At 44.1% G+C, this 23,706-nt stretch overlaps 1 protein-coding gene across 1 annotated transcript; it reads right to left on the reverse strand.

The window, feature by feature from the left end:
* Positions 1-259: 259 nt before the first annotated feature.
* LOC108443021 (protein Smaug homolog 2) lies at positions 260-23,705 on the reverse strand. Its single transcript, XM_017723404.2, has 13 exons — positions 23,414-23,705; positions 13,865-14,419; positions 12,234-12,707; positions 11,640-11,882; positions 10,927-11,036; positions 9,020-9,106; positions 8,342-8,618; positions 5,186-5,271; positions 4,393-4,508; positions 3,784-3,988; positions 3,531-3,657; positions 1,931-2,014; positions 260-453 (listed from the first exon to the last, which is right to left on the reverse strand). The coding sequence occupies exons 2-13, from the start codon at positions 14,058-14,060 to the stop codon at positions 425-427; spliced, it is 2,034 nt and encodes a 677-aa protein (XP_017578893.2). The 5' UTR covers positions 14,061-14,419; positions 23,414-23,705; the 3' UTR covers positions 260-424.
* Position 23,706: the final 1 nt, after the last annotated feature.

Raw genomic sequence — 23,706 nt, forward strand, 5'->3', positions numbered from 1 at the left:
GAAGGGAGCGAGGGACAGCGAGCGAAGAGAAGGGAACCTGGACGATGCTCTCTTCCTCTGTGTGAACGGGAGCGAGAGCGCCTCCCTCAGGCTGTTGGAGGCAGTTCTACAGGAGGACGCTAAGCAGCTTCAGCACACTACGCCTCCTCCCCCCCTCATATAATAGTCATCTGTATTCCATTTATAATAAACTTAGTTAAGTATAATAAAGTAGAAAAATATCAAGAGAACATGTACACAGTTAGTTTTTTGTCATTTCTTTTTTCTTTTGTAGTGACTCGTGTTGCTTTGCTTAGTTTTTTTTTTCCTCCTTTGTTTGTTTAGCATATATGTATGTTCTGGGGGCCGTGGGCACCGAACGCATGACTCGGTTGCAAAGTGAAGTGTGAGATTGCAAAATTCCTTTTTCCATTGCTTTTTATTTTCATATTGTTGATGTTCTGTCCATTCCATCTGGGGGAGAGAGAGAGAGAGAGAGAGAGGGAGAGGGAGAGGGAGAAGGAGAAGGAGAAGGAGAAGGAGAGGGAGAAGGAGAGGGAGAAGGAGAGGGAGAGGGAGAAGGAGAGGGAGAAGGAGAGGGAGAAGGAGAGGGAGAAGGAGAGGGAGAAGGAGAGGGAGAAGGAGAGGGAGAGAGAGAGAGAGAGAGAGAGAGAGAGAGAGAGAGAGAGAGAGAGAGAGAGAGAGAGAGAGAGAGAGAGAGAGAGAGAGAGAGAGAGAGAGAGAGAGAGAGAGAATTAGTATGATCTCTAAAAACAAATTTAAAAGCTGTAATCTGTTTCTTAAAGGGGAATTCCACCAATTTTTTCTAAATTTCTGCATAATTCAGTGTGTGAGGTGTAAACAGAGAGATTCCGAGTGGTTTAGTGTGAAATGGTTCAGACGTCTTTACAGTGATGGTGATGGGAACCAGACGTCGCCATGACGACAACACAAATACAGACATTTTATTTACAACCCAGAACCACCAGAGAACCTACACGAGTCTCCTGAGTTTATATGGAATGTTGATGATGGAAAAATAGCGGAAAATCTGCCTCAAAACGCCCTTTAGTATCTCACAGTGGAGTTCCCCTTTAAATCTCGTTTGTCCCAAGTTAAGTTCAGACAAGTTCAAGATAAAACATTTTTCAAAAATTCGTATCACAGAAGTCATCATTCATTATGAGCATGTAAACGCTAATAGTGCTGGTTACTTCCACTGAACTTGCTGTAACAGCTTCCTTAAAACAATTATATTCCGTTTTCAACAGAACGGCTGAAGAGACGGAAAGACAGAAGTTGAGACACTGTTGCGGTTTTCTTTAAAGTTAGTTGAGCGTTTAGAAAATGATGCCTAGTCAAACGCATTAATTATGGAGGCCCTGAATGGGAAAATGGAAGAAATTAAAAAAAAAAAAAATTAGTTCAAGATCCACGATATTCCTCTTTTTCTGCTTGTATAATCAAAAACAGCTGGATAAAATATTTTATCATAACCTTTTACAATTTCAGCCTTTAAAAACCTGCTTTTCTACCTCACTGGTTTTCAGTGCTGTATGAAATAAATGGGAAACGCTCAGCACGTTATACCAGCTTTGACCAGTGGGGGCAGCTCTTAAATGAACCAGGAAAAGGAAAGAAAAAAAAAAAAAAAAAAAAAAAAGTACTGGGGGCCTAATTGGCAAACCATTAGCATGCTAATGCTAAGTATTTCAAACCCCCACCTCATCCTCAGATGGTTATGTTTTTAAAAAACCTTCAGGGCTTCTGTATGAAGTACGATTTTCTTCTGTGGAGCTATTGGATTAGATTATGAAGTTACAGTTGATCTGTAGCAGCTACATAAACTCAGTTCTAACTGAAGTCGTCACGGTGACCAAACAGATCAGACGCCCGACTTATGATGCGTCTGTAATACGGTCAGAAGGTCTGAGGCGGCGGCTGGCCGTACCCTCTAAGGCGTGCTCCGTCATACTGAGGCACAGTGACTCCAGCGTGGGGTTGATCTCCAGATCCGTCCCTGGAACCTGGCATTCTGGAAAAGAAAGGCAAAAGCAAAGCGGTCAGGGAAAGAAAGAGGAGTGCGGAGAGACCGTGCGTTCTGGGAGTCACTGTATTGTTATTTTATTATACAATAATACAACGTATATTTAGATACAAACACACTACATCCCAAAAGGTGCTTTGAGATTTATGATCTACGCACGTATATAAGGCCACGTTTACACAGCAGGTAAAAGTGGCCCGAATCTGATTTGTTTGGCTGTTCAGCTCGTCTTTTAAATGTGGTCTGTATGTGACCGTCTGAACAGATCAGCTCCTAAACTGAGTCGCAAGCACAAAAGAGCAATGCTTCATGTGGCTCGTTCGGAGGTAAACAACGATGACAACTAGCGAACACCAGTTGCTCCCGGTTTCATCTTTGCCAGCATCTCAGGAGCGATTATGAAGTTCCACTGGTTGACAGCTGGACTCATCACCCACAGTGTGTTCGAGTTTGCAGTAAAAAGGGCGCGTTATTCGGCCTCGGCCACTTCTTTGGATCGTGTCCTTGGATTCTGTGAGCTGTTCTCTGACGCTGCAGCCTCGGGCACCTCCGGCCGCGCTCGGCTGTTTCGTTCGAAACCTCGTCAAACTTGGAGCGGCTGCGAAAAGTCACCTCTAATTTTTTGGTACAGAAACATCAGCCTGAATGTTTGAGACTCAGCAGCGTGAAATGATGACGAATGTCGAGTTGGACTGACGTAAAAGTCGCATGAATTCCGATCTGGCTGTTCAGACGGAGCCGCACTGCCGCAGGTCGGATACGGATCGGATTTCAGTTCCACATATGAAAGAGTCTCAAATCGGAATTGAAAATGTCAGATTCAGTGTGTTTATCTGTTCACACTGACACACATGAGGAAGAAGATCGGATCTGGGCCACTTTTACCTGCTGTGTAAACGCAGCCTGGTGAAAACATAATACGCTGTAATTATCTATTTAAAACAAAAAAAATATGAAACTAATTAGAGCCTTAAAACTAGTGAAATAGCTTTGAATGTCACAGGCAGCCAGTGTCATGTTGTCTTTATTAGGATCTGCGCTGCTGCTTTGTACAAGTTGGAAAGGAAGTACTGTTTTCTTAGAAAGTCCAGTAAGAAGACCATTACAGTGATCAACTCTGCTTCTAACAAATGCATGAACAAGTTTCTCTGCATCGCTCTAAGAGAGAAGAGGCTGAACTTTGGCGACATTTCTCAAATAATAAAAAGCTACTTTAGTGACTGTTTACATGCAGATAAAACAGATCTCAGAGTCTAAAATCGCACCCAGGTTTCCTACTGCGAAGCCTCTCATAAAGCAGCTTTATCTAAATTTGAGCACCAATAATGAGCATTTAGACTGTAGAAAGTTGTGTGTCTTCCCTGAGAAATATCCGGCACACAGCTGAGAGTTTGATTTTGATGGATGTGTCTCCTAATGACACCGGCCTTATATATTACTGTAAATGCTGATCTGAGCTGCGGGTGGTGGGACGAGCGCTCAGAGAGCGTCAGCGTGACTGTACCTGGTTGCTGGAACAGAAGCATGGTCTGTGGGGACGTGTGTACTGGTAGAGAATGTGTTCTCTGTACGGAGCTGCGGCTCTGGCTGGGCATGCTGTTACTGCCTCCAGGGTTACCGAACCACAGGTTCTGAAACACAAAATAAACACACACTTTAACAAACTTCACCAGATTTATACGCTTACACAGTCAAGTCTGACTTCACTCTGCAAAAATCGGACGAATCCCATTCAAGGAGCAAGTTGTGTATCTGACCTGTCGGCCCTGCCCTGTGAGCGCGGTGGGGTTGGCGAGCGTGTGCCGCGGCGATGCTCCGGTGATGCCCCCGGGGGTCATGAGGCCAATGCGGGTGGGGGGCAGCGCGCCGCGCGGGGGGATGGGGAACTGCCTCTGCCCCCGTCGGCCCAAACCTCCGCTCACAGAGCCCGCTGTGGGCAGAGAGTTTGAGCCGTATGCCCATCTGCAGCAAGGAGGAGAAAAAAGATCATTTTAAATGCAGTTAATATTATAGAATAATTTGTTATGAGAATAATTAGACAGTATGAGAGGAAAAAAAGGGCCAAAATTAAGAATGTATGAAAGAAAAAGAAAACCAAGAGAAAAATGGACAAAAGAGGGCAATAAATACATTAAAAAAATTGAATGTAAATGTAAAAAATGTAAAAAAGAAGAGAAAAATACGAAAGAATGGAGCAAATAAAGAATTCTAAAAAGAAAAAAGGAAGCGACAAAAAGAAAAATGAACAAAAATTAAAAAAGGAGGAAAAAGAAATTTAAGAATGAAGGGGGAAAAATAGATATGATAAAAATGAGACCTAACGTAAAACAAACGTAAAAAGAAAGACAGGATCGATTGAGACGGACCCTTTCTGACGGTACATGGGCATGTCCAGCATGGCTTTCCGTGGGAAGAGGCGGAGCAACTTCAGCATCTGCTGTTTCCACGACGCCAGCCGCTTCTTCTGCGTCTCTGTGAACGCCTGCAATGACAGAGGACACGTCCCAAATCACAGAGACTGATCATAAACCACATTACAGGTCATTGTGATTTTACAGTGAATGAAGTAATTAGATGTGATATTAAAAACTACATTAAATTGAATTGAACTGCATAATTTAACCATAAGGATATAATTTACACTGAGAGTGGTTTGGTGTGAAATGCTCAGAATTGTTCACAGTGGTGGTGATAGGAACAAGATGTCCACCTCTAAAAGCTCCTCAGAGAAAGTTCCTACATGAAATGGCTACAAATTCACTGCCTGATCACTAAGACACTGTTTTATGATAGTTTTGAGAAAATTTTGGTCTATAATCTAGTTGTAAGGCAATATAGTCCCAATTATTTCAGATTTTCCACTGTTTTCCATCATCAACATTCTATATAATCTATATAATATATCAATATAAACTCAGGAGACTCATGTAGGTTCTCTGGTGGTTCTGGATGGTAAATAAAGTGTCTATATCTGTGTTGTCGTCATGGCAACCCCTGGTTCCCATCACCACCATTGTAAAGACATCTGAACCGTTTCACACCAAACCACCATGAACCTCTCTGCTCACGTCACACACTGAGTTATGGAGGAACTTTTAAAATTCGGTGGAGTTCCCCTTCAATTTCAACATTCATGTGATTGCCCCACAGAAGACTCACCTCATGTGTTAGACACTTCTCTATGAGCTGCAGGTAGCAGCTGATGTTCTCCTCGTCCGGCCTGGACACCAGAAGCTGAGTACACACTGAAACACACAGCCGACTTCATGCAGTGAGCAATACGGTCCAAAACTGTCACAACACACTTTCTAAATGATTCAATGCACATTCATATACGACGTACATTACTGATGCCTATTATACACATTGGATGCTGCTAATTCTGCATGTCACGCAAGCAGCAACTGTTGTTAATTCCAAATATTGCATTTTATGAGTTTATATTCATGCCTGAATCGCTTCTGAACCAGGCAGCTGTTTACTATATGATTCACTCTAAGCAGGTGTGCAACTCAGCACTCAACATGCATCTGGACAGTCTCTTCTTTACAGCAGGCAAGGCAGCAAAAACTGTTTCACTGCAATTTGAAATAAAAAAACATTTGAAATACAACATCCTAATCTTATCATAGTCATGGGGCAAAACTTTGTGATGAGATATAAATCGTGGTCTGGAGGTGAGGGGAACCAGCCCTGTGAGGGGAACCAGCCCTGTGAGGGGAACCAGCCCTGGATGGCTCGAGCATCTCGGCTGACAGTCCATAGCTGAAGAGCCCTTGAGAAAGACACCTAACCCCCAGTTGCTCCCCAGGCGCGGTGGATAGGGCTGCCCACCTCTCTGGGCAAGTGTTCTCACAATAAAGGTTTTATTGTCACAGTGTGTTAACACTGACAAATGGTTCTTAATTCCTAATAATAAATGTATAATTCATTATTAACTAAAATCACAAACTAATGATTTAAAATATTAGTGCAAGTCTGGGAGACCCAGATTAAAGCTAGTCACGAGTCTCCTGACAGGCCGTGACTGAGGTGTCCTTGAGCAAGACACCTAACCCCCAATCGCTCCCCGGGCGCGGTGGATAGGGCTGCCCACCTCTCTGGGCAAGTGTGCTCACTGCCCCCTAGTGTGTGTGTGTTTCACTGCACGGATGGGTTAAATGCAGAGGTCTAATTCCACACAGCTGGCAAAATGGTTCTAAATCTGTATTTATTTATGAAGATGCTCCACGTCGCCATGACATTTTATGACTAGTTTCCCGACTGCTGGAAAACTATTCTTTCACAGTAACCATGGCAACGTTTGAGTTCAGAACACTGCCACCATTTAAAGTGGAACTGGGAAATTTGAACCAGAAGGTGGTGAAGCCAGCTTCAGCCTCGTCCTCTTGTGAACCCAAATATACGATGACCTACATGTTCTGGGGCTCAGTCCTAGTTAGTACTACTGAATAACAGGCTGAGCATCTTACATTCAGGAGATATTCACTGTATATTTAACAAATGCGCGTTTCACAGTGAAGTATAAGTGCGTCTGATGAAGCCGAAGCGCCTCAAAATTGTCCATTTTTGTTTCAGGGCACGCCTTTTTTTAACCAACCAATCAGAGGCTTTGTCACATAGCGCCTTCCTCCACGGAGCTCGTTCAGCTGCCATGTGCACGACACAGTGAATGAACCACTGCGCAATTACGGCATCTCCGCAAGAAACATGCTGAGGTGTTAAAGACAGAGAGGAGACTGCAGGAGTACAGTGAAGTTGTTTACGGTGCCACGGCTACTCCATCGACTCCAAAACACCCACACAGTCCTAACTAGATAGAGAAGCCAAGTTAGGGTTTATTTAGACAACAGATCTGCACCGAGAGTTAATGTTGGAAACATGGTTATAGAACTCAAATCACAAACCGCCGAGCAAAAAGAAACAACCCGGTCGTCGGTCACACTTCGGACCGGGTTCTCAAAAAAGCTGCACACAAAAACCCGAAATCTGAGTTTTCAACCATCTCCAGTCTGGAGAGCCCTTTCAAAAACCTCCGTTTTCAGTGGATGAAAAACGTGTTTCCGTGTGGATGGAAGGCCAAATCAAATCACAGAGGAAAAAACATTTTTAAAAATACATACGCATGCACATCCGCAAGCCTAAGGCACTTTGCTTCCTCACCTTACGATAAGGCCAGCGACAGAAACCTTCTCATCAGAGAGAAACTGCCCCATCTTGTGGACTCAGACTGAAATGCTGTTTGGTAAAGCCTTGGGTTTAAAGATCACAACAGACTGGGAGCCTCACACTGTCCGATTGGTTTGGGCAACTGAAATATCAGGGGGTCCACACTAAACGACTGGGGGTCATGCACTACTCAACTGGGGGCAGTCGTGGGCTGGAGGTTAGGGAACCGGCCCTGTGACCAGAAGGTCGCCGGTTCGATCCCCAGAGGTGACAGTCCATGACTGAGATGTCCTTGAACAAGACACCTAACCCCCAACTGCTCCCCGGGCACTGTGGATAGGGCTGCCCACCGCTCTGGGCAAGCTGCCCACCGCTCTCACTACACCTAGTGTGTGTGTTCACTAGTGTGTATGTGGTGTTTCCCTGCACGGATGGGTTAAATGCAGAGGTGAAATTTCCCTGTTGTGGGAGTAATAAAGGTCACTTAAAAAAAAGAAAAAAAAAATAAATAAATAAATAAAAAAATTAAAAAAAACACGTTACTGGGAGCCCCAAATAAACAAACGTGAAGTGCCTCACTGCCGTTTATGCTGAAATATTAAAAAAAGCAGCAGGTAAACATGTTCAAGTGAGTCTCATGGATTCAAAAATGTGTCCAGTTGGCATTTTTAGAGTTTTAAATGTACATAAACTCAATCATGCCTTAAACTGCGCTCATTAAAAAGCTTCGCTCCACACGCGAGAGACTCCTCTGCGTTTTTCTTTGCTTACTTGCTGCTCCTGCTCTCCGTTTTATTGAGCTGAGGCACAATCGAGTTTCACTTAAAACATGTTCACCTACCGCTTCTTTACTGCGTCAGTGCAAACTGCAGAGAAAGCAGCAGCAGCAGCAGCTCATGTTTGTTTACTTGCGTCTCCTATTAACAGGAGAACGGGAGACTGAGAATCAGGGCTAAAACTGGGGTAGGAGTCGTGTAGTGTAACCCTGGCTTAATGCATCAGTCTAACTGCGGTCAGAATAAACGTTAAATGTTAATAAACCTCAATACTTGAGTCTCTATGAGTGGACAGTAATTCTAAAGCTAAAACCCAGCCATGTTATGCCGTGTTGATGTTTCCCTCCCACCCTCAGTCACTGCCCCCTACCTTTCCCCATCACTCGAGTGAACTGTCCCGGAATATCTCCTTCTGAAATCGGTGTCGTCGACGACTCCCCGTCACACGGAGGAGGATTATGCGTTTGGAATCCCTCCACAGACGTGTCCTTATCTTCCACGGGATTGGCTGCTTTGTCGGTGGGCGTGGCTCCAGGCTCCGCCTCCCTCTGGGCAGCAGTGGGGGGGGTGTAAGCTTTGATTGGGGTAATGATGATCTGCTGCAGCTCCTGCAAAGCGTTCCGAACGTTCCCACCTTCTAGAATATCCTGTAAGAAATGAAATTATGTTAACTGTGACTGTTCTGAAGAAATTTCTTCAAAAAGACACAAGAAAGGAAGGCCTGACTGGAACCAAGGCTGCACAATTTGGACAAAACACTCGTACTGTCACATTCAACATGTCTTACAATATGTTTGAAGTCACTAATAAATCAATTATGCGACATGGTTAAAGTTTTTTTTTTTCTCCACTTAATAAAATAACTGACTTTCAGGTTACACGAGCAAGTTAACTCATTAAAACATCAAAAAATATATATTTCTGAGACAGTGACTGTAAAAACGGAGCCTTCTGCCACATCAGTATTGTGAGAATCAGTATTGAGGTAATGAATATCAAACATCATGCAGCCCTGGTTGGTTTGTGGACGTTGTTGAGTTTGTTTCACCTTCTCGAGGGACTTGAGGACACTTTGCCGCTCCCGCAGCTTCTGGATGCTCAGTGCGATCTTGTGCCGGGCGCCTTTGGTCACGTTCTACAACAGAACATGTAGCACAATTTCAAACAACACTGAGGCAGTGTGATGATGGAAAGCCAAGACTATTACATAAAAAAAATTTAAAAAAAAAAGGATGGTTCTTTAGGGTTCTACAGTATAGAAGATGGTTCTATGGGAACCATAAACACACTCAAAGAACCCACTGCACAATTAAAGGATTCTTTAGATTGATTGAGAATGTGTTTTGTATGGTTCTAAATAGAACCTTTTCGAAAAGGGTTCCTATATCATGACAAGCTTGACATCATTACAGTGGAAGAACCCCTTTTTGGTGCTTTTCAAAAAGGTTCTATATCGGACAGAGGAGGGAATCACTATTACTATTTATTCATAGACATTTTATTTACTCTTTAAAAAAAAAAAAAAAAAAAAGATGGTTCTTCAAGGGTTCTTTAGTAAAGACAATGGTTCTATAAAACATTCACAAAAGCATCTGCATGTTTAAAAGGTTCTCTGCTGGTGAAATAGTTCTTGAGACTGATGGAGAATGTGTTCTATACAGCATCAAAAAGGGTTCTTCTATTGTTTACAAACCTGATACTGTAACAACACTTTTTGGTTCTGTACAGAACCATTTTCGAAAAAGTTCTACATACAGTACGTTCTCCATTAATCTGAAGAACCATTTAATCAAGGGTTGTCTGAGTGTTCATGGTTCTATAGAGAACTACTGTCTTTACTAAAGAACTCTTGAAGAACCATCTTTTTTTGAGTGTAGAAGAGAAAATTAACTAATTTTCTCCTGAATAATTCTGTCTTCCCACAAGGGGGCGCTCAATGAGTATTTTTTCTGCGATCCACACCAACAATAATGCAAATATGGGTGGAGTCATACATTTGAAAAGTAGTAATAATCTAAATCAGCCTAATGATAAAACAGCATACAGACAGAATACAGGCCAAAAATAGCAAACTCAACATCTGGATTTGTTCTCTTATTATTCATATTAGTTAATGGCCTACCGTTTCTGTAAACACAAGAGCCGGTGTCGCAGCTCGTAGCGCAAAGTTAACTCTAACCTGAAGCGAAAGTACCTCTGATCCTCGTCTATGGCCGGTGTTCTCAGAAAAAGGCAATAAATAAATGTCAAATTAACACAATGTTTTATTTACTTTTACTCTTAAAACGTTGAGTGAAATGGGGTCTTTAAAAGCTCTGGTACCATTAACTGCCCAATGTCTCCGCTGTATGGGAGTAAAATGCGCAGTATTTTCTGTACAGATTGTGTCCCACTGGTTAGTTAAATTACACTTACAACACTGCTGTAACGACAGAAAACTCCTTTTAGAGTGGGCAGCGCTTGGGCATGGCTCAGGAAATCACTTGCAGACTGATGTTTCTCCAGCAGGGAGAACTATCACCACATAAGTGTCCACGAATACACGTCAGAAGTTCACGGACGCGCGTTTGCAGTAACGTTTATTACACCAATGATGAAACAATTTTCAGAAGATGTCTGTTTACCCAGCATATTATTTAACAAGTGTACCTTTTATTAAAGATTTTCATTAAAATGGTTACAAAAAGCACATAAAACACAAAAAAAACAAGCAAGTCCAAGCTGCCGAGGGCCACGAGTATCTTTGAGTTCTTTTTTTTGTGTGGAGTGGCAATATTATCAATGATAGCCTGATATTTTTCAGTGAAAATATAGCAAATTATTTTTAGATATTGCCCGGGTCTAGTACACGTGCACACATGAAGGTCTGGAAATTTGCACAACGTACCGCCGAACACACCAGAAGATCGTCTGAGCGTTTCCGTTTGCTGACATGAGTCAGTGGGCGAAGCTCACCTGTGACTCGAGATGCTGTTCAGTCAGGACCATCATCTCCTCGTAGCTCATCTGGGAGAAAAGCGAGGCGTACTTGTGTAGGCGGAGACTCTTCAACCACGTCGGCACGTCTATCAGAGCACATACAGACACCATCACTTTAACCGGTTCAATCTGAAAACTGGCCTCTGTTTTTAGCGCATGTCCTAATGGCATTTACATTCACGGCATTTGGCTGACGCTCTTATCCAGAGAGACTTACAATTTGATTATTTTACACAGGCAGGCCAAGGTGGTGTTAGGAGTCTTGCCCAAGAGGGAGTCTACTGTTACTATTGGTATAGTGTAGGGTGGTTACCCTGGTGGGGGATTGAACCCCAGTCTACAGTGTAGAAGGCAGATGTGTTATCCACTACGCTAACCAACCCAACCACTACTACACTAACCAACCCAACCACTACTACACTATACCAACCCAACCACTACTACACTATACCAACCCAACCACTACTACACTATACCAACCCAACCACTACTACACTAACCAACCCAACCACTACTACACTATACCAACCCAACCACTACTACACTATACCAACCCAATGGCATTAAGCACCATTTACCACACACAACGTGAAAACTAAAAATTCTTTGTTACCTTCCATTAAAACATTGACAGTGCTCAACAATGAATATGCAAATGAATATTATATTTAAACATGATGCTCTCTGACCTTTCATGCCGCTGCCGTCCTCCTGGAAGGTGTTGCGTGTGTTGGTCTGCTCCTCTGTCTGTTCGCTGCCCGATGATGCCACGCTGCCCTGCGGCGAGAGAGGGGCGTGTTCGGCACCGCCCACGCCTTGCCGCACGCCCATGTCATCCTGGCTCAGCCAATCGGAGCCACAGCCCGGCTGAGTGGCGGGAATGAGGGACATGGAGCGCTTCAGAGGGCTCGGCTGCACCTGACCGGGGAGGCCTGAGGAAGCAGTTGATCAGAGAAAACCACAAAAACATAAAAAGCAGAATAACGTTTAACGAACAATTTCTCACTAAAGCGGAAAATGTTTTTAACATGAGGTTAAACGAATAAATAAAAATAAAACGCAAAATAATGAGCGCTGTTGTGAGTGAATGGCTAGACTAGTGTGCAAAAGCTACGCAGCGCCACCCAGTGCTGATCAGATTACTGACAAAATCTGATTTCCTGCAGTGATCGGATTATTAAGTGCATGTAAACATGCTCCTTTTCCATTTATCAGCCAATTCTTCTGCCTCCACATTATTTAATTTTCCAAACTATGCACACACGGTCCCCCACACTACTGACCCGTGCTGTTGCTGATACTGATTGGCGAGGGCACCCCGCCCGTGCCCGGGAAAGCCATGTGCCCGTTCTGTCCGGCAGGCGAGCTGCAGGTCGAGGGGGGCTTATCGTGCCAGCCGTGCGCCTCCAGAGACTCTGTGGGACCGGGCCACTCGTCCGAGCCCTGCCGGGCGTGGTGGTACGGTCCGGGGGGAGGGGGCGGGCGGGCCGACAAATGCTCCTCCAGGTGGTTGAGCCAGAGGGCGAGGTTGGTGCGGTCGTCCAGCGTGGTGGCCGGGTGAATGAGGGCGTACGAGAGCAGCTGGCGGCTTTCCTCCACGAACAGGCTGCTCTCGATGGTGTGGCTCAGCACCTTCTGCAGCAGGTTCATGTACTCGCACTTCGCCTCGCTGTTCCGCGGCTGCAGCAACGGCAGGTGAGACAGCAGCAGAGAGACGGCCTTCTCCTTCGGCTCCTGCTGCCACTGACTGACGATGGCTGGAGGAGGCAGGGTTGAAGGAGAGGAGATGAGAAAGAGAGAGATAAACATTCAGTAATAGATTCAGTATTAAAGACCAAAGAGATTGACCTCACTGGACAAGGATTTCCAATCCTGGGTATCGAAATTACACACTTCTATAGAGGCAGGTGATTTGGAAAAAATATCACTCCAAAAATTTTTTCAGGATACACAATGTCTCTATATATTTGTTTTCTCAGAAAATGATACATAATTAATCACGGTAATGATATACTGCTCAGTCATACTTAGACTGAACAATTTGGTGGTGGGGGGCAAACAAAAAAAATAATTAATGAGTTGGAACAGATGAAACAGAACCTGTAATGACACAAAAAGAGGCTGTAATATTACTTCTACTACTAAAGATAGTAATTATAGCAATAATAATAATAATAATAATAATAATAGCAACAACAACAAATTATTTTTCTCCAGTGTTTCACAAACTGCACTGCACTAAATCCAATCAGGCCCAATTCTGCTCCCTCTGTAATGAAATATGCAGTCAGTGTTCTTTAAGTACCAATACTTAAACATCGACATGCTCAGAAAAGTGTATTGTGGCATACTTTAATGTGATAAGACCTTTCTTGGCCAAAAAGACCAGCACTTTCAGCCCTCATGACAACATTCGTTGTAAAAAGTGCTACAAAAACAAAACAACCAATGCCTTTAGGAAATAAACATGTCATGAAATTACACTGCAGTTACCGAGACACTGTTAAAGAAATATCACAGCCAAGGTGCAGCGTGCAGAAAGAAATATGTTGCTATATTAGTAATCAAGTAATTACACTTTGTTTTGCCATGAATAAAACAATCACAGTTTCAAAAAAGGCCAGGAAAGCTGCACACAGCCTTTCAAAGAACCTACAACAGTTAAAGAGGAAACTACGAAGCCTTTAGAATGACATCGCTGAAATATAAAAATACGAAAAATATGAGAAAACCAGGTCAACGGTTCATATAAATGGCTGTGTGGATCGTAACACATCGAATTACTGTGATGATATATTTTTGCCACCCCATATATCATCACATAAATCATGGACTAATCACTGCCAATTCATCCAGGCTTATTATTAATTTTCTTAATCAAGTTCAATCGTGACAGTCTAATAAACCCCTTTACCTGCATTGTTGGCTTCGGCCTCCAGCAAGTGTATCTCGGTGCAGTCCGCCAGCCAGTGCTCCAGGCAGATGTGCAGGAAGCGCGCCTGTGTCCGCGACACCCTCTTGAGCAGCGACAGCAGCGCCACCGTCTGTTCGCACTCATTCCAGCCTTTAAACCAGTCCGTCAGAATCCCCACCTGGTCCCGGAACATCATGGCTAGCCCTCGACGCTAACGGAAAGCTCTCAGGGGGCGGGGTTAAGGGCCTTTAGTGTAGATGGGGTTTGGGGCGGAGTCTCTGCTCAGGCAGGAGTTAAACAGGGAGCCCCCTACAGGTCTGGAGGGGGGCGTTACCGCAATAGTCCTACAGTCCACTCAGAGCTGCATAAGAAGGGCTTCACATGGTTCTGGCCCGATGCGAAGGGCCACCAGCGCAGGGAGGAGCAGTGAGGTCAACGTCACAGTGCCAAAGGTGAAGTGTTAAGATGTTATCCAGCAAGTGGAACGTCGAAGGCTCTCCTCTATTGCATCTCAGAGACGAAGCCACAGCGACAAGGAGAAAGGCTGGCCAGGGGCTGAAGAGAAGAACGCAGAGAAATTACAAACACAGCCCTATTCGCTGATTAAACACATGGATGTTACGTACAAGAACACAGCCAGTCCAGCACACAGTACCAAAGGTGAAGCGGAAATGAAAGCACGGAAAGGTAAAACTGCATGACCGATACACGCCTCACTCCCTTAGGAGCATCTCTTATTTACGTTTTTTTTGTGGAAACCACAATGATCAAAACTAGGCATCTGGTGGAGCCTATCAGAATAAACTGGGAGGGGAGGGGTGAGACCAAGGCCCAATCCCATTTCACCCCTCACCCTACCTACGTCTTGGGGTGGTGATAAATAATTGCCCCCCTCTTCCCCTCTTTGAAGGCGTATGATCCCTAAATGTAACTAAAGCCCAGCAGTGAGGACCTGAACTTTCCCCTCCTCTGCTGTCCCTGCAGACGGGCAGGGTCGCCTACAGAGCAGCGCTGGTAGCTGTTAATGAAGTGATGCTCTTTGATCAGAGGGTCTCATTTGAGAGGGAAGATCTCAACCACTGCCCTGTAACTCAGTTCCAAGGGAAGAGGGGACACTCAAAAACAAGGGATAGGGGTAAAATTAAGAAATGGGTTTGGGCCTTATGCTGGGGACACACCCACTCTCAAAAGAGTCTTACAAACTCTACGGCGGAGTGGTGAAATGTGACCCTGGAGGGTCGGCGCCCGGCTCAGTTTGGCGATTTTCCTGCTCTTAACACACCTACTGAATCTGGCAATTAGCTGCTGAGTTTAATCAGGAGCGCACAAGTTGGAAAGCCATCAAACGGTGCAGGTGGTGCTACAGGTGCAATTTCTGGGGTTTATTTAGTTAGAAAGCGGCTTCTACTGGAGAACGTGCATTTATATCACAGCCAAACCGCTCTGTGTAAAGAACGAGAGCAGATAAAACAACGAGAATCAATTAAATCTCAGAATGAAAATCGTATCAAACCTAAGAGCATCCATCGCTACACCTGTCGTAACATAACACACATCTGCTCTTCACTCAGTCACACGACTTATCACACAATATATTCCTTATCCTGCTTCCAAAAGGAAAATCATTTACACTTTTGGACTTAAACACGTTTTGGTGACCTAATTAATTTAATTTATCCACATTTGATGTTTAAATAAAGCAGTTTGCAGCAACGTGTTAGCACAGCTTAAGCCCTATTCAGTCAATGCAACTGACACACTGATGTCATGAAAACCAGCCAAAGTACACATCATCAATTCAGTCTACATCAGTTCAGCCCCACCCACTCGGGCTGAAGTTATACGGAGTGTTTCAGCTTGGACTGCTTTTTGAACGAGGCACAGCCAATCAGAACAGAGCTCATATACATGTAACAGTCTTAAAGGTACAGCAACAAAAAGAGCACGTTTGGGGCTCCTGAGTGGCACCAGTGTCTAAGCGTTGGCCCCACCATCAGGGATTGAACTCACAACCTCCTGGTGATGCCACAGCCATCTGTGGCCAGGAGTCCAAGAGATCACAACTGGGTGAGCAGGATGGCCCCCCGTCTTCCCCACCGCTCAGCGTGATGTTAGTCAGCGCAGGCGTCCGCTGTCTGGAGTAACAGATCTGGCGGATGTCGTTTTCCTGCGAGCGCCTTCTGCTGCCCAATCACGCTGTGTTAGCAGCAGTTCCTAAAGATGCAGTAGAGCTTCACAGCTCTTGGTGCCTTTGTGTAATTGGGGGAGTCCTATCGTGTGGTTGGGGGAGTCCTAATTAGCGGGTGGAATTGGAGAAAACTGAGGACCAAAAAAAAAAAAAGGTTTTATAACTCATAAAAAAATTTAAATAATACATAATAATAATAAGGCACACTTGCCCTTTAAGCAATTTTTGTTAACTTTCTATTTATCTTTATAGTTAACACTGCATATCAATACCAACATAAGGACTGGAGGTCAGGGCTCAAAAATAATTGTATACATAAATAAGTAAAAAGTAGACAATATAAAAATATTCGGTGTAAGCAGAGCATCAGTTTAGGCTGCTGTCATGACCGTTCTGTGTTGTACACTATACAACACCCAACACCATTCGCCAAACAAAACGGGCTGTAAGAAGCTTTACAGACCGGCTGGAACAAAACAACATTAATACTGATCTGGAGAAACTGACCAAACTGAGCTGAACCTGATATTGGGTCAGTTTTATGGCTCAGTCTGATCTGGTCAGACTCTGAAGATCAGACACGTCTGGCGAATGGTGTTGGGCTCATTTCTGGCTGAGTCCAGGTTGTTCACCTGTTCTTCTGTCACAGCTGCCGACTGAAAAGCTGCTCAGTGGTGACGACAGTTTGGGAATTTGGTGTCGTTTCTTCTTCAGAGTCTGACCAAATCGGCTGTCTTTTTTTATGGTTCTAGATAGAACCATTTTCTTTAGCAAAGATTCCTTGAAGAACCACATTTGTTTTAGAGTGAAGAATATTAACGAAGTCAAGGTCTAGAATTCCTAATAGGTGGATTACAGACTGAAGATGATTTGGTAGTTTAAGGGTCAGTGACTAGAATCTCAAGAAATACCAGACAAACACCATCATCATCATCATCACCATCATCATCATCCTTCTTATCCAGGTCAGATTACGGTAACACTTAATGATAATCAGCTTCAATGCAAATGAAACCAAGCACCTCACTGCAGACTACAGCAACTCCTAATTACAGATTAGCCTCGTCCAGCAAACCATTCAGCCTCACAGACTAATGACAGATCACACTGTAACCTGAGCTTCATTAATACAGTCAGCATAATGATTCACAATATCACCCGGTTCACAGACACACAGCCCACAAGCTGTCCTCTATTTGATCTTTCCCCTGTCAAATTATAAAATGTGTGTACATTCATCCATAAAAACAGTCATAAATCACTTACAGGTGACTATTTTCACCCTTGAGAACTGAGCGGGTTAGAGACTAGTACACTCACCGGTCACTTTATTAGGTACACCTTGCTAGTAAAAGGTTTGACCCCTTTTTGCCTTCAGAACTGCCTTAATTCTTCTTGGCAGACTTTCAACAAGGTGTTGGAAACGTCCCTCAGAGATTTTGGTTGGTTATTTGAGTTCCTGTTGCCTTTCTATCTGGAACCAGTCTGCCCATTCTCCTCTGACCTCTCACACCAACAAGGCATTTTCATCCACACAACTGACCGCTCACTGGATATTTCCTCTTTTTCGGACTGTTCTCTGTAAACCCTAGAGATGGTTGTGTGTGAGAATCCCAGGAGATCAGCAGTTTCTGAAATACTCAGACCAGCCCGTCTGGCACCAACAACCACGCCACGTTCAAGGTCCCTTAAATCCCCTTTCTTCCCTGTTCTGATGCTCGGTCTGCACTTCAGCAAGTTGTCTTGACCACCTCTACATGCCTAAATGCACTGAGTTGCGGCCGTGTGATTGGCTGATTAGCTATTTGTGTTAACAAGCAACTGAACACCTAATACAACTGTACCTAATAAAGTGGCCCATGAGTGTATATGTAAATTAGCTTTGTTCTGACTGGCTCTGCTTCACTGACAAAACAGTCAGTGCACTCCTTATACTCCTTATACACTCCTTATAACTTCAGTGTGAGCGGGTGGAGCTAAATTGCTGTAGGCTGAATACACGGATCTAACCCAGAGGGATCATGAAGCTTCAGTTGCCACGTTTACATGCAGCCTAATGAACCATAATGAATTCAACTAATTGCTCAATCGAAACAGAACACGTCCATGTATACGTCTCAATCGGAACAGACTAGTCTGACTGAGGCCATTTGAAATACAACTGTCTGACTGAACGAGGTGCGTAATCCTGTAAACAATCCATTAAATAGAAGAATAATATCCGTGTAAACGTCTGTATCTGATTACATTCCCTATCGGAAAGTTTAAGTCCGTTCTGCATGTGCGTCGCGTCATAGTGAGAGTTTGTACCGTTCAACACCGCAGAGCGGAAACTGGTCTACAGAGGAGACGAAGTTCATGCTCTGATCTTTAAAAGACGGCGGTGGGACGGACGTCCAGCTTTAAGACATCTCAGATGACGACGTCTTCCTCTCAGCCTTCTTTAATAAGGACATGTGAAGGACGTTTTCCTGAGTCTGCCGTCAGTTTAAAGTAATCAAAAACACAAGTACTGCTCACTGCTGCTCATCTCACTCTGACTGGACTCATGCGATGCTGGCTGTCATGGTAACGTCTACGCTAAGCGGTTCTCCACATGTGTTTTTGGATCAGATTACTTCACGTGAGCACATAAACGAAGATTTTCATCAGATTCAGAATCAGAATCCTTTACTGATCCCAGAGGGGAACTGCATGTTGAGTGGATTGTTGAGCAGAGTGAGAATAAACACCTCAGTCTTAATCTATAATCGGAATGTGTTCAATCAGACTGGAGAAAATCTTTGCACGTCAATACAGACACTGACTGACAGTTGGGATCATCATCCAGAACGTGTTGGAGCTCACCTTAAAAGTGACGCGATGACATCTTTGGTTCACGTTCTCGGATTCTTTAAACTTTTGGCTTTTGACTGTTATCTGACGCTGCAGCCTCGTTCTCCTATGGTCATATTTGGCCATTTCTGCCAAAATCTCCTCAAACACGGAGGGTTTGAAGAGTCTCTCCTAATTTTTTGGTACAGAAACATCAGCCCAAATGTTTATGAGTCTCAGCAGCGCGAAATAATGAATGTGGAGTTGGATTGACGTATGAATCCTGATCAGGCTGTCTAGACAGAGTTGCACTGCCACAGATCGGATACGTATCGGAGGAGAAAAGACGTTGAAACATCGTTATTTCGTTTAGCCCATTCACCTCGCCGTTTTAAGTGAATGCAGCGCTTCATTTGCACTGTTAGTGTAGGAACTCACAGCAAAGGGTCAACTGCGGCACATAAAATGAAACGTTTTTGTTCTGAATTTCCAGGTAAGACAGGACAGTATCGTTATACATCGGCCTGATTTTAGTCACAGAGAACAACGAGGCTGCAGTCGTCCACCTGTTCGCAGCTTCTTGCTGAAATTTTTCCGTTCCACCTTAAATGGTTACCGTCTAGGGCCTCAGAGTTATAATAAGTGTGGTTGGTTAGTGTGGTGGTTAACACCTCTGCCTTCTACACTGTAGACTGGGGTTCAGTCCCCCACCAGGGTAAGCACCCTACACTATACCAATAAGAGCAAGGGCAAGACTCCTAACACCGCCTTCACCTGCCTGTGTAAAATGATCAAACTGTAAGTCACTTTGGACAAGAGCGTCTGTCAAATGCCATAAACGTAAATGTGTGGAAGCGGAAAACTCCGATAAGAAGCTGAACTGAGCTTCGCCAGGGAACCCAAGCGACAGTGTTTTTACCGACATGTCGATTCACACAGGATTAACATAACCTGAGGTCGCTCTGCGGTTTGTTTTATAGAAGGTAAAGGCGCTGGAATCTCTACAGACCCAGTCAGTAAGAACGACCGACAAGGCGCATTCAGACAGGACTACGATCACTGAAGGCGCAGGTGATAATTACATTACCCACCTCCTCATGTCAGCTAATAGGGCTCCCGTCTCCATATATGGACCCGACGTTTTGCACAGAGAGCACGTTTTTAATGTCTGAAGCGCTTTAAAACTAACAAACTATTCCAAAGAAAGTGAGGAATTTTTTTACCTACTTTCGATTTTCACAAGAATTCTGAGTGATTTCCCTTAGAAAAGTACAAAAAGGAGCTTCACTGCATGTATAAAACAACAGGGAAGCATATCGGTATCGGCAGATCACGGGTCTAAAAAGTCAAACGCATCAGAAAAGCACTTGCTGCATTTACTGTAGCCTGGAAGTGCAGAACGTTTACTACCTGGTTACTGAGCTTAAATGTCTGCATTGTCTTATTTTTATTTTCGATGAATTTACTTCAATTGAATTATTTTCTGCACTTGTAATTTTTACAAATAAACGTTCAGTTTTCCCATAATGCTAATCCAAAAAGTGACCCTTCGTTTACACAGATTAGCTGATTTTTACTAAACTTTTTTCCAAATCTGAAACTCACTGTGAGTAACTTTTTATTAGCCGCGATATGAACTAAACGAATAGACGAATCAAATTAAAAGCAACATCAAACAGTAACCCTTCGTTTACACCGGCGGCAACACGATGCAGCAAAGCGGCCGGAAGTCACTCAATTCCAGTAAGAGCAATGACTCCGGCACCACGTGGCAGCGCAAACACCGGAGACACAAAGTGAAGGTGTGACAAAGTTGAACTTTATGCAAATTAGGTCTGAAGCGAGGTGCTGATAACCAATGGGAAATGAGCCGGGCGGTACCGGGTTCATCTCGCACCATCATGCAGGGCTACGTTAACAGAAAACCGACCCCTCTCCAGGAATTTCATTTATAGTGGGAATGCTTTGTGGAGAGAACTGCGCGGGAAGGTATCTAAAGCACGGCGTAGTGCCGTGGCATAAACTTGGCATCGGTGAAACCATGTCAACCAGTGGGCAGCCAGGTCCTAAAAGCGCGAATACAGAGTGTTACTGACTATTCGGTGCAACAAGGCGTGTATTATTGCGCTACAAAACGTTGGTCACGGTGCAGCAGCAGCCGCCAAATACAGCACAAGCGCATTTACCCACCTCACGTCATGTACACTGGAGCTGGTCAGTAGGATCTTCATATCATGACAGATAACATTACAGGACGTCACAGCACACCTTTCTGAGAATATGAGGGAAAATCACCAGCACTGAAGAAACCGCATGTTTGATTAAAAAGAGGGCAAAATTAATCCTGTTTAAGTGGATTTTTTCCACAGATGGGCTTCCTTCGTTCAAACTTATCAGATGGAAACTTATCAGTTATGCAAAAATGGCATATTACTGTATATTGTAAAAACCTCTATCCCATATCACCTAAAATACCGCAAAAAAAAGCAACACAGCCAACCCAAACTGCCAAATTCATGTTTTTAGAAAAATCGAGAGTGACTGTACAAAAATCTCAAAGCACAAACACGTATATCACTGCTGTCAGAGGAAAACCTTGTATCTCCATTTTTGGCATAATTTGAAAGTACCTGTTGTCCTTTACACTGTATGTAAATTCCATGAAGAACAGACCAAAATAAGTGGCCCAAAATGACTTGGGAAAATGTCTGTTTCCACCGACTTACATTAAAAGTGAAGTGCGTTTTTTCCTTCTCCTGTAAAGTCACCACTTTGGAGACACGAGGTTTTCTTCCAACAACAGCAATAAACCAGATTAAAGCAACACTATGAAAGATTTGGGGATTTGGAGCCCTCTGTGGTGGAAACATGTAACCGCACCGTGCAGAAGAACGTTTTGTACCGTCGGTTGTGCTCTGGACCCCCACAAGCAGACGAATCTGACTTTTCTGAGCGCATTTAAAGAGAATCCGAAGAGAACTCCATCAAAACTCGGTCGCATCTTCCGAGGACGTGAGCGAACTCTCTACTTACGTCACATCTTCATCTGTATGATGTTGATTTTGAGATCATTCGAGGCCTAAACGCTGAGCCGGACCTTCTTCTGAGTGGCGCGTGTGGGGCGTTAATACATAAAGACGTGCGACGAGGTGTGAAAACTCCCCCTGACTTTTACGCGACTATTTCAGGCTTTACAGGGCAACTCGCAGCAGCGCCGCTCACCACATTTCACCCTGCTTTTATTCTCCTCACAGAGTAATGAGACTTTTTCAGTTTTAACTGAAATATTAGACAGTCCAGCTTCTCTACATGTGAGCACGACTGAAAATTAGGCCCATCTGGGCCAGATAAACAGAGCCGTTCGGCCTCGGTGACTTGACAGCGACGTCCACGACGCTGACGGAGAAGGAAACACCCCTACTGACCCGCTGATCTTCCCGTTTAGAAACTCAGAAGCTGAAGAAAGTGAAATAGTTTTAGTTATTTCAGCTCAACAGTGAGAAATATCTGGGTTAGCCGGCTCTGGACACCACCTCATGTCAGGAGGTGTGGAAAAAAACAAACCGTAAAGTTAGTACAAGTGCAAATCAGGGAAGAAATGCACTGAATTTTCACATGCAAATGTTGCAATCTCGTATTTTTCTGGATTATTTTTTATTTTTTTTCTACTGAAGAGGGCTGGGCACCATTCATCGAAACATTTTTTCCTCTCTCTCTCTCACTCCCTCTCTCTGCAGGCCACCCCTCCCTTTTTCCCAGCTCGCAGACTGGCTGCAAGAAAAAATAGGCATATAATAACCAAATTCAATAAACCAGCACTGCCAAATTAACAATAACACCCAATACTGTACTCTTGGTGAAAAAGGGCGAAACCTGTGACTGCAGTAAAGCCAAAATAAGCACAGAAAGGCTGCGATAGCCAGCACTGCTAACGCTGCTACATAGACTTTAGGCTCAATAAATGACCAAATTAAGCAGTTTTGGCTCTTAAACCAGTGTGAATTTATTACAGACCACGCAAATTCAGACATCGGAGCTGTTTAAACGAAGCTGGTAGGCTGAAATGTTAAATGTGGCTGCTTGAGCTTCCAACTCGGCAGCGACTGTTTCGAATTTTCCCGTTCCACCTTAAATGGTGCAGCAGTTCCATTCTGGCGGCTCAGGCGCCAGAATGGAACTGCTGCACCATTTAAGGTGGAACGGGAAAATTCGAAAAAGTCGTGAGCTGTCAGTCTGTCTGCTTAGCTTCTGCGCTAACGGCCTGCTGCTCACTAAACCGAAAAGCCACAGCAAATATAACCGGTGTTTTAACGAGTGGCGAGCAGATAAATAAGAAATAAGCAATATAAAAACTGACCGTTGAGATTTTGGAGGAAAGCGGCGATACGTGCCTTTATCCTAGCCAGCGTTAGCTTAGCTACCGTTACGTTAGCCGCACAGAATGTCCAAAAAAGACAACGTTTGAGCAAAATATGAACCGAAAAGGGTCTCAGTGTGGCTGGAAGACAGCAGGGAGGAAAACGTGGGGGATATTTGAGTCAACTTACCAGACAGACGGATGGAAATCCGCAGGGTTCGCGTTAGCTTAGCCTAGCCTGAGTTTATTTACCTCACAATAACCTGCTCCCTCCGAGCCTCGGAAAAACGGCTTTTCTTCCCGAAGTGAGGCACGAGTCGAGTTGTCGATGGAAGAAATTATTATCGAGACGAGTGCAGTGCCGATAAAAACCAAAAAGCGCACACATATAGGCTTTAAATCGCGTTTTAGTCGCCTGTAGAAAATAGGGACTTGGCTGTGAAACGGTAAAACCTGGTTTGGATTCACCGGCGCTGGAGTGGA

This window comes from Pygocentrus nattereri, chromosome 17 (genome assembly GCF_015220715.1).
Source record: "Pygocentrus nattereri isolate fPygNat1 chromosome 17, fPygNat1.pri, whole genome shotgun sequence".
In the NCBI taxonomy this organism is placed as follows: Eukaryota; Metazoa; Chordata; class Actinopteri; order Characiformes; family Serrasalmidae; genus Pygocentrus; species Pygocentrus nattereri.

Bases quoted from the DNA above. Each gene is read 5' to 3' on its own strand.
- LOC108443021 (XM_017723404.2), bottom strand. From the start codon at position 14,060: ATGATGTTCCGGGACCAGGTGGGGATTCTGACGGACTGGTTTAAAGGC. The intron at 4,509-5,185 runs GTGAGTCTTCTG...CTGTCATTGCAG, and splicing joins AGAAGTGTCTAACACATGAG to GCGTTCACAGAGACGCAGAA. The intron at 454-1,930 runs GTACGGCCAGCC...TCTCTCCCCCAG, and splicing joins GACGGAGCACGCCTTAGAGG to ATGGAATGGACAGAACATCA.